Source organism: Grampus griseus (assembly GCF_964374135.1).
Source record: "Grampus griseus genome assembly, chromosome: 8".
Taxonomy (NCBI): Eukaryota; Metazoa; Chordata; class Mammalia; order Artiodactyla; family Delphinidae; genus Grampus; species Grampus griseus.
The window spans coordinates 48,463,145-48,479,020 of NC_139002.1; the positions used below are offsets into that span (position 1 = coordinate 48,463,145).

A 15,876-nucleotide genomic window follows, 5' to 3' on the forward strand; every position below is an offset into this window, starting at 1 on the left:
TTTTGTTCTAGTTCTGTGAAAAATGCCATTGGTAGTTTGATAGGGATTGCACTGAATCTGTCGATTGCTTTGGGTAGTAGAGTCATTTTCACAATGTTGATTATTCCAATCCAAGAACATGGTATATCTCTGCATCTATTTGTATCATCTTTAATTTCTTTCATCAGTGTCTTATAATTTTCTACATACAGGTCTTTTTTCTCCTTAGGTAGCTTTATTCCTAGATTATTTTATTCTTTTTGTTACAATGATAAATGGGAGTGTTTTCTTAATTTCACTTTCAGATTTTTCATCAGTAGTGTATAGGAATGCAGGAGATTTCTGTGCATTAATTTTGTATCCTGCTACTTTACCAAATTCATTGATTAGCTCTAGTAGTTTTCTGGTAGCATCTTTAGGATTCTCTATGTAGAGTATCATGTCATCTGCAAGCAGTGACTGCTTTACTTCTTCTTTTCCAGTTTGGGTTCCTTTTATTTATTTTTCTTCTCTGATTGCTGTGGCTAAAACTTCCAAACCTATATTGAATAAGAGTGGTGAGAGTGGGCAACCTTGTCTTGTTCCTGATCTTAGTGGAAATGGTTTCAGTTTTTCACTGTTGAGGACGATGTTGGCTGTGGATTTGTCATTTATGGACTTTATTATGTTGAGGTAGTTTCCCTCTATGCCCACTTTCTGGAGAAATTTTATCATAAATGTGTGTTGAATTTTGTCAAAAGCTTTCTCTGCATCTATTGAGATGACCATATGGTTTTTCTCCTTCAATTTGTTAATATGGTTTATCACATTGATTGATTTGCATATATTGAAGGATCCTTGCATTCCTGGGATAAACCCCACTTGATCATACTGTATGATCCTTTTAATGTACTGTTGGATTTGCTAGTATTTTGTTGAGGATTTTTGCATCTATGTTCATCAGTGATATTGGCCTGTAGTTTTCTTTCTTTGTGACATATTTGTCTGGTTTTGGTATCAGAGTGATGGCTTATGTTTTTTAAATGTTTGAAAATCTGCTGTAGGCAGTGAAAAGCAGTCAAAGACTATTAAATAGGGGAGTAAAGCAATCAGGTGTATTTTCAATAACCCCATTCTGGCAATAAATTGGAAGATGGATTGTAAAGGACAAAACTAGAAACAAGGAGACTGGTTACAAATTTTTTTCCAGAATCTGGGTGATTGACAATAAGAGCCACAGTAGGATAAATGAGCATAAAGAAAAGTTTAAATCTAAAAAACTGTGTGACAGATTGAACGTGTGTCTGAGAGAGAAGGAGAACTCCCCATTTTTGGAGATGGAATGATTTACTTTGATAGAGAATAAAAAGTAAAGTACATAGTTGTCCATGGAGAGAGAATAAGCATAATTTGGCATTCTGCTGCATTTGAAGTACATTCCAGACTTCCAGGTGGAGCTAGGTGGCAGGCTGAGTTAGCCTTGAATTTAGATTTATAGAACACCAGAGTTAGAAAAGAATTGTAAAATCATTGAACTCAATTTAAACAGAGACAAGAAAAAAAATGCCTTACTTAAATGGAAAGTGTGAGGATTAGAATTCCAATCTGGTTTATAACTCACTATTCTTCCCACCATACCATGCTCCTTGTGCTTCTCAACTTTTCACTAAAATGTTCATGGATATCACATAGTCAAATCAAATTAGAATCAGAAAATGTAAAATTATCGATTTCACATATGCTGATCCATATCAATTTCTGGAATTGGAGTAAATCTTAGTAGAGGAAAATAGAAAATCAAATCCAACGTTTGAAAATGCATTTCTTAATGTATAGTACTTAATTATAGGTTCTGCAGGGGTACCAGATCAGTCTGTAGCTTTTTCATGAGAATCTACCATGCATTTGCATTTCAGGCATCATAGGCAATGAGGACTTGTGTGATTAGGAAACATTTCATGAGGCTGGAGAGTGTGAGCTTGCCTTTAAATGAGGCTGGTTTGAACTAGGCATTTGGGAGGCAGAAAGCACCATGAAATAAAATGTAGAGACAGGAATGAGCTTGTTATATTTTCAGGACAATGAGGATGTGGATTGACTGAAGCAGGAGTTTGAGAGGTATAAGAAGAGGCTAGATTTAGAGACCCTTCAATGACACTCATTCATTCTTAAGTGACAACTGTATAGCAGACACTAGGAATACAAGGATAAATTAACCACAGCTTTGATTTTATATAGGTTAAGTGACTCGATGAATTTTGAGGGAGAGGAAATAATGATAGGGTTGCTTTAGGAAATTGTAGCTGAGCTGGACTTGCCTGTGGGATGACGTAAAGAGGGACTAGGTAACCTGGCATCAGGAAAACTAGCTAGAAAGCTACTTCATTAATCCAGATGGGAGGTATCGGGACCTCGTTTCTTGAAAGTTGGTATGTAGTCCTGTCTGTGGACAGAGTATTGGACTGAGCGGACTAAGTACTCTCCAGTCCTATGATCCTTTCCCTTTGAAGTCCCTAGTTAGTGCCTCTTTTCCATGTTGCATTCACCGAGTTACCTGGCCTGAGGTTTGTTACTGGACTCTCTCCTTTTCCGGGAAAGTGCCGAAAGACCAATCACTGACTCTAAAATAGCAATTTCTTCCCCCATCGTGGGAAAGCTGTGATTTTTCCCAGATGACAGCTGCAGAGAATCCTGGAAGGGTTTTATATATGGGAAATGAAGTGGCAAATGGAGAGAGAAAAACAGTATATTCACTGTAGGAGACGGCTTCTACGGATCATAAACTCCAGTTACTCTCACCCAGAGTCAGAGACGAGAGCAGGAGCCCTATTTTTAAAATGTAGAATGGAGTGGCTATCTGTTGGCCTTTGCTGTAGGAAAACAGTAGGGAAAAGAGTCTCATATAAAATGAGTGCTGGAAAATGGCTCTCACACACAATTTCACGTGGTATGGCAGCTGTGGTCTCCTGGTCCATATTCCCTTAGAGACTTCATTCCAAATAATGAAGAGCTGCAACATTGAAGGGATTGGGTTCAGAGTCAGAGCTCAGAAATTCCAGCACAGTCACCTGGGTCTACATAAGACTGAGTAGTCCCGTTCATTTTAGAATGAACCACACACTAGCCAAGTAGAGTGACCCTTCAGAACCTTGAGCAGTGGTTTTCAGAGTATGTCCCAGACCAACAACACCAGCATTATCTAGAAACTTGTTAGACAAGTGAATCCTCTTTCCTGCTCCAGACGTACTGAATCAGAAACTCTATGGCAGTGGAGCCCAGCAATCTATGGCTTAAATCCTTCAAGTAACTCTAATGCACGCTAAAGTTTGAGAACACTTTCTAAATCTAGTTTTAAAGTATAGAAATCTGATTCTAAAGTTGAGAACTAGATTTTCTTTGAGAAAAAAATTTAGGTTTTGCTATTTGGCTCGGCTTTACCACTTTCTAGTATGATCCTTAATCCTACTGATGGGTAGCAGTTGAGATTGGTCCTTAATTATGTCCCCAAATTATTTTTAACAAACTAGAGATATGGATGGTGCAGTGCATAAGCTTTGAGATTACCTAGACAACACTTACTGTCATTATAGACTTCTTTTAGCTTCAGTTTTTGTTGTAAAATGAAAGAAGCAATATCTACCTTTCAAGGTTTCTGTTTAGGTTAAACAGATTAAAGAATATATACGTAGTACATAGTGTAAATATCTCCCGTTATGTACCAAGAATTATACCGTTTGAATAAACCAGAGACCACAGTTCAGAATAATAAGCACAGTTTAGTGCTTTTATAAATACTGTACTTTTATAAACACAGTATGTACGCCTAATTAAATTTGAATAGCAGATAAACACAAGTAATTTTTGAGTGTGTCCCAAACATGGTACAGAACATACTTACACTAAAAAGTGTTTATCTGAATAATAATTAGTATTGTTTTTATCTGAAATCCAAATTTAACTGAATGTCCTATACTTTGATTTGCTAGGTCTGGTAACTTCATTAATATATGGTACTGACTACCTAGTAGAGGGACACTGGACCAGCCAGTTGAGCCAAGGATGACTTCCCAGAAGACAAGATAAACTTGAATTAAGTATTAAAAGGAAAATAGGAATGAGGTAAGGGATATAGTGCATGCAAAGTGCTGGTCACAGAGTCTGACTGTATTAGTTAGAAATTTTTGTTGATGAGTAACAAAGATCTACCTGAGCTTACTTAATCAAAAAGGGGAATGAATTAGAAGGACACTTGGAATATCTTCTGAAATTCAAGGCTGGATTGGACAACCATGGACTGAAACCCTTACTTCTTTCCAAAAGTTTGCTTTATTCCCATCTTCTTGCAAATAAGCTTTTGCTACTTTTCAGTCAGTGTGGAAGAAAAAGGCCCTGATATGAAGCTTTCAAACTTCTATTTCTTCTGTTTAGATAGAACCTCTGAATCTCATCGTTTCGATTCCAGATTCCCCAAAACAGGGACTGTCAGACTTGACAAGTGATCCATGATAAGCTGTATGAACTGTCACTCTTCCTGCAACCCTGTGAATGTTTGGTAGAGAAAAAGTCCTAGTAGATATTACTACATCAACTCATATCTGATGCTTCCAAAACATCAGTCCTTTACCTTTCCTAGAAAACTGTTAAATTGTGCTGATTTTTATTATTTTATTCTCAATTTTAATGGACTAATAGCACCTAGTGAGGTCAATGAAATAAATGGTTTTTTAAGGTGAGAAATTTCGATAAGGAGGAACCTTAGCTGGTGGAACTTTAAATATACCCGGTGAACCCACATGTGCTTCATGAGAGGATACTGGAAGACAGCAGACAGACACAGTTAAGTAGATTTAGAAAAGGTCATAATGATTTGAAGCCATTTGGGTCAATCTGTGTGTGTGTGTGTGTGTGTTGTGTTTTTTCCTTTTCTCTGGTAACGTAAAGCATCTGTCTTTTCTTAAATAAACTTTTGAGTGTCTATTATTTGTTCTTAACCTACCTTTAGTGACTCTAAGAATAAAAGAAAAGTAAGGCATTTTTGCAACCTTAACCTTGAGAGCCTTTCTGGTATCCTTATAGTTCACATAAAATCTATGCAATTATTCTTTTTAAACAGATTCTGATTGTTATAAATCATTGATCTCTTTAAGCACAGACAGTGTAATTCCCAGCCAGTGTTTTCCATTTGATAATGTAGTATTGCATTTCATCCAGCACATTAAACATTGATCAGCTTTCTCCATGATGTGGCCCTTTGGTCTGTAATTAATTCATCTATTTGACCAAAGAGAGTAGGACTGAGTGGAGACAATAAAGAACAAGGCAATCAAGACACCAACCCACCCCATCTTAATAACCATTAAGTTTCAAAATTAAGCTTCAGACCTGTGACCTAAAGCCTCCTTTTGAATCAAGCCTTGAGCAGTCTGAGTGGCTGGATGTGTTCGCAGGTGTGGAGTGGGGCAAGGACAGAGTAGTCACGAGCTGGTGGGAATTCTGCCAAGAGTGCTGATCTTTAGAAGCTTTCTCTACGGCTACCATAAAGCTATAGTTTATATTAGAACTGACTATTTTCTTGATGGTAGGGGAGAGGGAAGATGAAAGGGGAATAAAGCTATACTCCACAAAACAAGACTTACTTAAAAGCCTTATTTTTACACTTTTCTTCCCCCAATTCCCATTCATTGCATCTCTTTCTCTCTTCTCCATATAAAATTTCAAAAATACTTTCAGTACCTGATGGTAGCCCTCTCTTCCTTTCTGTCCCTTTAGAATTTTTTTCCCCTCCACTATAGTCTTTTCACATCCTTTCTCATGCAAAATTGTTCTTGTTTTTTTCATGACTATAATAACTTACCATTTTTCAGGCACTGTGCTAAATATTTCACATATATTATTTAATCCGTACAGCAATCTTATTATCCCTATTTTCACATGCAAAAGCTGAAGCTTTGAGATGTCAAAGGACTTGCCCAAAGTCACACAGCTCCTGAGTTCTAGAGATGGGACAAGATCCCAGTCGTGTCTAGGTGTGGCCAAGGCTCCCAGGCCCATGTTCTTAGGTTCTCTGCGATGATGTATGTCCATTATAGAACTTTTGGAAGAAACAAATATAGAAATATGCTTTTTAAAACATCCGAATAGGCACATTGCGCTTGTGCATGGAGGGCCGGAAGTCAAGTCGGAGGCGGAGGTGACTCTGCTTCCGTTTCTGGTTTTGCTCAAACGTTTTGGTTTTCTTCGTGGCCACCCAAGATGAACCGATTCTTCGGGAAAGCGAAACCCAAGGCTCCGCCGCCCAGCTTGACTGACTGACTGCATTGGTACGGAGGACAGCAGGGCAGAATCCATTGACAAGAAGATTTCTCGGCTGGATGCTGAACTAGTGAAGTATAAGGATCAGATCAAGACAATGAGAGAGGGTCCTGGAAAGGTATGAGCAGCAGCGGGACAGTCTTGCCCAACAGTCATTTAACATGGAACAAGCCAATTACATCATCCAGTCACTGAAGGACACCAAGACCATGGTTGATGCTATGCAACTGGGTGTAAAGGAAATGAAGAAAGCATACAAGCAAGTAAAAATTGACCAGACTGAGGATGTACAAGACCAGCTAGAGGATATGATGGAAGACGCAAATGAAATCCAAGAAGCACTGAGTCGTAGTTACGGCACCCCAGAATTAGATGAAGATGACCTAGAAGCAGAGTTGGATGCACTGGGCGATGAGCTTCTGGCTGATAAAGACAGTTCTTATTTGGATGAAGCAGCAGCTGCCCTGCAATTCCAGAAGGTGTTCCCACTGACACAAAGAATAAGGATGGAGTCCTGGTGGGTGAATTTGGATTGCCACAGATCCCTGCTTCATAGACTTGCATCATTCAAGTACATCATGTAAAATAAACACATATTCTGGGACTAGGAAATATTTATCTTTCCAAGTTTGCCATAACAGATTTAGGTTTCTTTCCTTTCTGTGGAGGAAAAGTTGATTACATTGCTTTCATTTTTTTTCCGTTAAGAGATTCATTGCTTGAAGGAAGCTTTCTTCATACTAAATTTTTATTCCTTTTCTTTTATCAAAGACTAACTTACTTAAAATTATCATTGGGTATGTATAACTTCATTCCTTAATAGTTATTTTGAAATAAAACCAAGGAAATGGGAATCTTTAAGTTCTATGACAGCATATCTCCACAATCTCAAATTGACCTGATAAATTGATGACAAAGACGAGATTAGTGGGACTGTCCATATTATGATTCAAAACCATTTTCTCTTGTGGTATTATAGGTTGGTTAAAGTGATGGCCTTTTTTGGTGAGTTTTGTTGTGTCTTGTGAGTAAATCATTACTGTGTCCAATACTGGAATGGAATTATCACTACTGTATCATGGGTGGCTATTTTGATTCTGTGGTTCCTTCAGTGTTACAGCGGACTTGTAATCAATAATGAATATTTCTTGATATTTAATGTATAGGACATTTATTTATACTCAATAAATATTTTGCAAAAGGAAAAAAAGGAAATCCATAATCTCCACATCCACAAAGAACCAGAGCTGAAACTTTATCTTTCCTCCCACTATTTTTTAATACATAATAAACAGGTTTTTTAAAAAAAATTAATACAAGCATTTAGTGATTATTTTTAATGAATTAACATCCTTACAAATGTATAAAATCACAAATCTTGTTTTACAGTAGAACATACTTTAATACCTATGAATGAGAGTAGACATTACATGTTATTTTAGATATCTTTAGAGTAGAACAAATATTTTTAAGTATTAGTTGACTTTTCAGTGATACTATATCATATTCCAGAATATTTGTTTAGTGCAAATTTTTTCTTTTGGCCGCATCACATGGCTTGCAGAATCTTAATTCCCTGACCAGGTGTTGAACCCGTGCCTTCAGCAGTGAACACGCTGAGTCCTAACCACTGGACAGCCAGGGAATTCCCTGCTTAGTGCAAATTTTAGATGTGATTCTGTGGACATGTTAGTGATGAAATGTACTTTTTGTTTCAAAGATATTTTCTGCAAGGAAATGTACCAAAATGTCCAAAGGAACTGAGACTAGGAAGATTAAAATTAACCTTTTAATTTCATGGGCAATACTGGTCCACAAAAAGGATATTGTAGACTTATATCCAAAACAGCAAGCCCTGAAAGAGTGAAACCATCAACTTAATTATGTGGGTACAGTAGGGAGAAAGTTTGTATGTAAATGGCTTTCTGATACAATGTCTCAGAAATACGATAAAGACTTCACTTTTCACTGAAACAGTGTTATTTGAGTTTGAAGCTAGTGGTATATTTATATGTTTCAGAATGAATTCCAGTGCTGCCTTTACTCATGGAGATTATCTACTGGTAGAGAAAGCAAATTAATTCTAAATAGCCATGACCCTCTCGCCAAATGCTATTTCAAGTGATTGGGAGGAAGGAAAGTTGAGTTCCCTAGTTTGGCTTGATATCCTTTCTTTTCTGTTTTAAGAATTTGAATATAAACTTCTCCCCTCACATTCCTTTTTTTTTTTTTTTAAACAATCAACTCTGAGTAACTTTGTATCGGCATAGGCTCCACAAAAGGACAAAACTAGATTGGAATCGTGTTGCTGCCCTCACCAACACGGTGACCTTGTCAGTAAAATTTCATTGTCTGTAAAATAAGAATCTGTGTTTTATAAATGGTTTGATTTAAACACGAGCAAATAAATGAAGTCACCAAAATGATATCTGGCACATAGTAGACCCTTTAGAAATTTCAATTTCCATCCTATTTACCTTTCAACAAATTCTGAGCACAGCATCTTTGATTCACCTATCAATAGCTGCAACTCTCTCATATACGGTACGTTACAGTTTACGCATACCTTCATATATTTATCTGTCTGGTTACTCCTGTCATTAACTCTAGGCATGCTTACTCTCTTTTCATGGGAAACTGAAGTTCAAAAAGATGAAGTGACTCGACCATGGTCTCACAGCTGATACACAGCTGGGACTCAAATCCAAACCTCCTGACTGCTAGTCCGGTGGGGTTTTTTTAGTGCACTAAAGCTGCCTACTTTGTCCACATGTTCAGAAAAAAACATCTGATTTAGGCTGTGATTTCCTCACCCCAGCATTTGACAATTAAGGATTCCAGTGTATACAAAAGGAAAAAATTTAGTAGAGTTTGAATAGATAGAGCATCCAGAATTTTCTCTTTAATGTCAGCCACTCCCTTCTATGGAAAGCAGTGTTTTAATATATGATTAGTATGCTGAGCATAGGGTGATGGTAAACATTATGTTTTTGCATTATCATGAGATGACAAAATTACCCACTCTCAAAGGACCAGCTGCTGCAGGGCGGCTGGCACCCGTGATGCCTACATTCTCAAAACTATTTTAATTGGTAGTTTTCCATGATTTTTTTTAGTCAGTCAGAGAGGAAATGTCTGTATAAACCTATTAAAGCCATAGCATCTGTTATGATGAAATGACACCACTGAATCTTTGTAAGTGAAATTGTTCTAGCTCAAGAATTTGAAGCTAATCAGGGTTCTCATTGAGCCAAGAGTTCCTATCACGCAGTTCCGCAAATACATATAGAAAAGTTATGAACAAAAAAGATAGGAAAATTCTTCCCATACTTTTTATATATTTCCACTACCGTGTTACAATTTTAAATTGATGCGCACAACATACATGAAACTATTCATCACATTAGACGTATGTGTCCTAAGAGGAAAGAACAAATTTTGAAATAAGACCTAGGATCATATCCAATCTCTAATCAAATTGCTGACAGCTTTAGACAAAGAACTTAACCACTTGGAACAACTCTTATCTGTGTAATATGGGTAATAGATCCTATTCCACAAGACTATGGAAGGAATCCAATAGTTAAGAATATTGCAAATCAACAAATTGTGCACTGCTACCAATAACAACCATTTATTAGGTGCTTATTACATACTGGGGTCTGTGCTAAGGACTTATATGGACATTACCACATTTAATCTTCCCCAAAGTCTTTATCGTAGGCATTACTATTATATCTATTTTATAGATGAGACTGTGGAGGCTTAGAGAAGTTAAAAAAAATTATCAATGTTTACAAACTTAGGAAATAGAGGGCCCAATAATTGAACTTAGACTTGCTCTTTCGTTCATTTAACAAAAATTTGCTGAAGAATAGATCACCTGAACAAAATCAGGCACTGTTTGGAAGAAGGAAGTGGGGAATGGAATGGAAGGGGGTTAAGCAACCAACCATGTCCACTTTATCCTGGGCACTGTGGAGAATGAGTTGGAAGGTGACAAGAGAGGATCGGAGAGACTAGGTAGGAGGCTGTGGAAGTAGTTCAGGTGAGAGATGATGTTGACTTCAGCCAACAGGGTAGCACTGGAGATGAGGAACCTGGATGGACTGTAGATGTACTTTGCAGGTGGAGCCAAATGGGTGGTGGGAGGAGGGGTGAAGCAGGGGTAGCCCCTTATTTCTTACTCCGAGCAACACAGCGAACTGGGATGGGGAACAGAGAATGGATCTGTGGAGTGAGGGGAAGAACTCCTTCTAATCTCAAGTCTGACACCCTTAACCATTATTAATATTCTCACTAATTATTATTGTGAATATAAAAGAGATTTACAATTCATGGCCACTATGAACTATAAAGTATCTAGAAAGCTTAATGGAAAAGTCAGCTTGTTCCTTCCCATGAAAAAAAAGGCAAAAAGGAAAAGTCTAATGTAGGCCATGTCATAATTCTTAGTTTTTAAAGAAAGTACCTAGGGCAAGGATTGAGATTTTATTTGAATTTTGTGAGATCTGGACTTTAATCCCTGTAATATCGTGAAATGAATTTGAGGGGGAAAAAAAAACACTGGAAGATAATTTGCCAGAAAGCTAACATTATTTCAGATGATTGAATCATGTATATATTTTTTTCTTTCTGCGTGTTATATTGTTCAGATTTTCTAAAATGATTATATATTACTTTTATAGCTAGTAAATTAAAAATTCAAGAAAAACTAATTTATAAAGTTACATTTGCTATGTCTGTATAGTCTGTGGGAGTAAGTTCTGAGAACCACTCAAATTGTAACCCTCAGTTAAGGCAATTAAAACCAATCAAAATGCTGATGTGACTGACAGAGACCTTAAAATATGTGTCCTTCTAACTGCCCCCTATGTGATGCAGTCCCAGTCAGAGTGGACTGGAGTTCAGTATGGGACCTGACCAGTAGGGTGGTCAATGTTGGGAAAACTGTGAAGGCTGAGGAGTTCAAGGTTTTCTCGATTTCCTTCATTTGAAGTATTTCTTCCAAGTATAAATATTTTTAAATTGCCTATACCTTTTGCCTCCCCACATCTTAAGGTTAGATACTCATACGATTCTTTCAGAAATTCTCTTAGCCACTCCTGACCTTTGCCTCTTTTCCTTTCTTTCAGGGTCAATGATTGTATCTTACGGGTGAACGAGGTGGATGTGTCAGAGGTTTCCCACAGTAAAGCAGTGGAAGCGCTCAAAGAAGCAGGGTCTATCGTTCGGCTGTACGTGCGTAGAAGACGACCCATTTTGGAGACTGTTGTGGAAATCAAGCTGTTCAAAGGGCCTAAAGGTAATAGACACATAAATAACTCACAATAGAACACCAGTGACAACCTATTTGGCTAAGATTATGCCATAACCCATCTATGTAGTCCATTCTTCTATTGTCTGATAGTCAGCGCTTACCATGAGTTTTGAAATCCTATGATAATGGTAGGTTTTTACGTAGAGTAAAAGAAACCACTACTGTAAATATGAACTTAGAGAAGGAAAGGATAGATTTCTGAGGAAATTTTCTTATAAACAATAACAACAACAACCATCTACATTTTTCTATAAATTTTTAATCTTACCGGATCATCATGACTTAGCCAGCATGTTAATACTTTTCTAACTTTTCAAATGTAAATGGTAACCTCCCTCCTTTAGTAAAATAGTAATGTGAAAAATAATAATTGAAATAGCCTATCCTGAAATAACAATTATTATATTTTTATGACACTTGTGATTCGTTTTGATTTTATAATACTCTTATCTGTTGTATTCAAGTACTACATAGCATTTTATACTTGCAAGAGTCAAAATAAGTTAAAATTTATTTTTCTGAAATGTTCACAAATCTCTTGAGGTAATTGCAGTTACCCTGGGGAATCACATAAACAGTAAGATGAATCATTATATTAATTTTTAAGAATAGTCCTTTGAGCTCTGCTCTTCAGAATGATGACAGTTAATATTAACAGTATTTCAAATGTTTTAGAAAAATCAAATAATTGGCTTGAGTATTTTAAATATTTTAAAAGATTTTGAATACAGAGTCACTATACTCTTTTAGTAAATTATTTCTCTTTCCCTTAAAATCTATGTAATCTCTAATACTATATGTGATTTACAAATAAGCACACCACCTTCTCTGCAAGGTAGTGGTGGGTGGTATTTAAGATCTCAGACCCAAGACTCAGGCAGGACTGAGTTTAAAAGCCTGGTTCAGCCACTTACAAGCAGAGTGACGTTGGTTAGACCAACCCCCTTATTAAATGGGGATCATAATGGTAGCATCCCATTGGGCTTATGAGAATTAAACATTTAACTAATAGCTGGCAAGTGGTGAGCAGAAAAGCTTTCTGGTTGAGTGCAGACTCCAGAGCCAAAGTGCCTAAGTTGGAATCCTAGCTCTGCAGCTCACTAGCTGTTTGACCTTGGGCAAATTGCTTAACCTCTCTGAGCCTTAATTTTCTTATCTACAAAATGCAGGTAATAATAGCACTTGCCCCTAGAAATCTTGTGAGGATCAGACGAGTCAATATACATAAGGTGATTAGAATAATGGCTGGCACAAATTGACAACAAGTATTAACTATATAGTATATACATGTTATTTGTAGTTTGCTCCATATACTTTGAGCCTCTGCTACAGTTGTTTGGTAATCTAATAAAGTTATCAAGGATCCCTCGTGAGTTAAATTCAAATGCATTAAAATCCCATAATTAATTCTGGGGGAGGTAGGCGGAAAGAAAAGAAGTAAAGCATTTCCATACCACAATGTCTGGTGATACGAAAGAAAAGACCTTCTATCCTACACATGTACTAAAATCATATTTGCCATGTGCTTTAAAGTTAAACCAAATGAGCATCCCACTACTTTGATTAAAAAGATATACTATATATAAATAACGTAGATATTTCTACAATTCAATTAACAGCAATTATTCAGCACAGCCTTAAGGCACGTACTAGTCGAAAGCACTCAGCAAAGCATTACCATCCATTAGGAGGTCATCGAGTGCTGAGTCACTCGATGACCTCCAGCTGCTCAGCAGAGCACTTAAAGGTTCTAGGGAATCGAGAGCCAAAACTCCTTAATTTTATCAGGAACACATTTTTGGGGATCTCTATCTTTGGTATTAGGGCCCTAGCTGGTTTACTTCTGTCTGAACTATATTCTCCTTGGAGCCAGGAGTGGGGCAGGAATTTCCCTGGGACAAAGAGAGTGAGACGTGGGGACCGGTGAGCATTAATCGACCAGGAATACCCAGGCAATAACCCAATGAAAGTATGCAGCATATGGGTGACGGGCTTTTCTTTTGGTTTATTTATTTATTTTTTAACATCTTTATTGGAGTATAATTGCTTTACAATGATGTGTTAGTTTCTGCTTTATAACAAAGTGAGTCAGTTATACATACACATATGTTCCCTTATCTCTTCCCTCTTACGTCTCCCTCCCTCCCACTCTCCCTATACCACCCTTCTAGGTGGTCACAAAGCACCGAGCTGATGGGTGATGGGCTTTTTCTACTGGGGAAAGGAGAACCAGGAAACTGGTAGAGTTAATTTTACATCCCTGAAAGCAGGCTCCTGCCAAATTCCTCTAGAGGGCTGTGGGCCTGTTGGTCCTGTTGGGTTTATGTTGAGTCAGTCATACTTTTTTGTACTGTCACCATACAAAGATCACTGATGGGGATTTGTTTCTCTATATAGAGCTTACTGATTTACAGAGAAAGAAACTGTTTTAGTCATTGTTTAAATCCTTGATGCCTTTCCCTGTGCCTTGAACTCAGGACGTGATGAATCAGAGTAAATTGGATTCTACACTAAATCTGATGATACCTTGCAGTCTTAACCTCCCTTGGCACCGTTATTCTTTATTTTTGAATGATGATTTTTTTTTTTTTAATTTCTGTCAATGTTTAACTCATGCCATGGAAACTGTTATGCAGTGGAGACAATGAAGATGAATCAGATGTGCTTCTAATGGGAGAATCGGAAAGTTCTAATGGGAGAGAGAGAGACATAAAGCCAACTCACTTTAATGCTAGACAGAATGAAATCAGCTCTGTGGTTGAACTTGAGCCATGATTCCAATTGAACAAAGAGGAAGATGTGATTCATCTTAATCAGGAGATCCAAAATGCTCCAGAGAATTTAAAATTTAATATGTGCTTTCAGACCCTGATCTTCCCTTCACTGAGCATGTGGGCATTCTCAATAGTAAATATCAACACTCTCGCCAACTGGGCTAACTAGCCTCAATTATGAGTATATAATACAGAGCTAACTGAATGTGGTCATTAATTTAGTTCTTCAGTGATTCAGCAAATATTTATGAAGTATTTATTGTGGACTTGACACAGACCCAGACAATGAGGATTCACAAAGAAAACAGAGAGAATTCTCGCTCAAGAAGATTATGGTCTGATGTAGAAAACATCAGAGCATACATGATTAAGGAGGCACGAATTAAATAGTGGGTCAAAGAAGACTTCCCTGAGGAAGTGCCACTTAAGCTAAACTTTGAAATACAAATAAAATTAGAAGTTAGCTGGACAAAGAGTGGAGGAGAGCATCCAGACAGAAGTAAAAAGCATGTGTGTATGAAGGCCCCAGTGTAGGAAAGATCTTCGTACCTTCCAGGAACTGAAAGAAGTCAGTTGTGATTGAAGTTTAATGACAAGATAGTGAATGACACGAAATGATATTGTCAAGGTGAGCAGGGGCCAGATCATGTACAGCTTCGTTGACCGTATTTACAGATTTGTTATTTTATTTCAAATGCAATGGGAAGTTCTTGAAACATGTTCAGCATGTGATATGGTCAAATTTGTTGTTTTTAGAAGATCACTCAGCTGCTGTAAAGAAAATGCATTGAAGGGGGCAAGAGTGGGAACAGAGATCAGTTAGGGGACACTTGGAGAAGGTAGAGAAAAATGGATGGTGAAGATGTAAGTGATGCCACTTATTGGTAATCTAGATGTGGGGTATGTCCAAGGTTGAGGCCCTTGGACATACTCTAATTGGTCCTTCTAATAGAGCAGCCTAATGGATTGGGGTGCCATTTGTGAGATGGGGAAGGCTGTGGAGGAACCCGTATGGGGACTCTACTGGACATGTTGAGAAGACTGTGCAGATTCTGAAAAGGAGGCAGAACTGGAAAACATCTGTCTGAAAACCCTGTTAATACTCTGAATTTTCCCCATTTTTTATCAAATATCTGGAGTTGGGGAAATACCTGAATGATTGACTTTCTCACTTTTACCAATAGTCTTTAATATAAAAATCATGAATATGGCTACTTTAGCTATTTTGAACAGTTATAAACATTTAGTAGATCTATTTGATAGACATTCTTAATGCCCCAGGCCATTTTTGTTTGGGGATTATTTTTGGTTTTGTTTATTTGTTTTTACATGGGACAGAAGGTAAACAGTGTTATTCCTTTTTGTTATATAGATGCAATGTTAAGGGATTCCTTGAAAAAAATCATTTGTGGTAGAATTAAATTTACAGTTTTCCAATTTACACCCTTATGTTTATTCCACCTATCGTACAAATCACGAATTCTGAGATGATCTTTGACGTATGTGATTTGT

At 37.2% G+C, this 15,876-nt stretch overlaps 1 protein-coding gene and 1 pseudogene across 7 annotated transcripts in view; both read left to right on the top strand.

Annotated features, from left to right (window-relative positions):
- The window catches only part of DLG2 (discs large MAGUK scaffold protein 2), a gene marked incomplete at its 5' end in the record, with an annotated part of 938,475 nt that overhangs the window by 340,305 nt on the left and 582,294 nt on the right, over positions 1–15,876 (top strand). For all 6 annotated transcript variants that reach the window (XM_082659633.1, XM_082659629.1, XM_082659630.1 and 3 more), the window contains one exon: positions 11,406–11,575. In XM_082659633.1, the coding sequence (XP_082515759.1) occupies positions 11,406–11,575 (170 nt within the window). The remainder of the gene's footprint in view (positions 1–11,405; positions 11,576–15,876) is intronic.
- Positions 6,211–7,014, top strand: LOC309826556 (charged multivesicular body protein 5-like; annotated as a pseudogene). Its single transcript has one exon. The product of its transcript is annotated as a charged multivesicular body protein 5-like (transcript).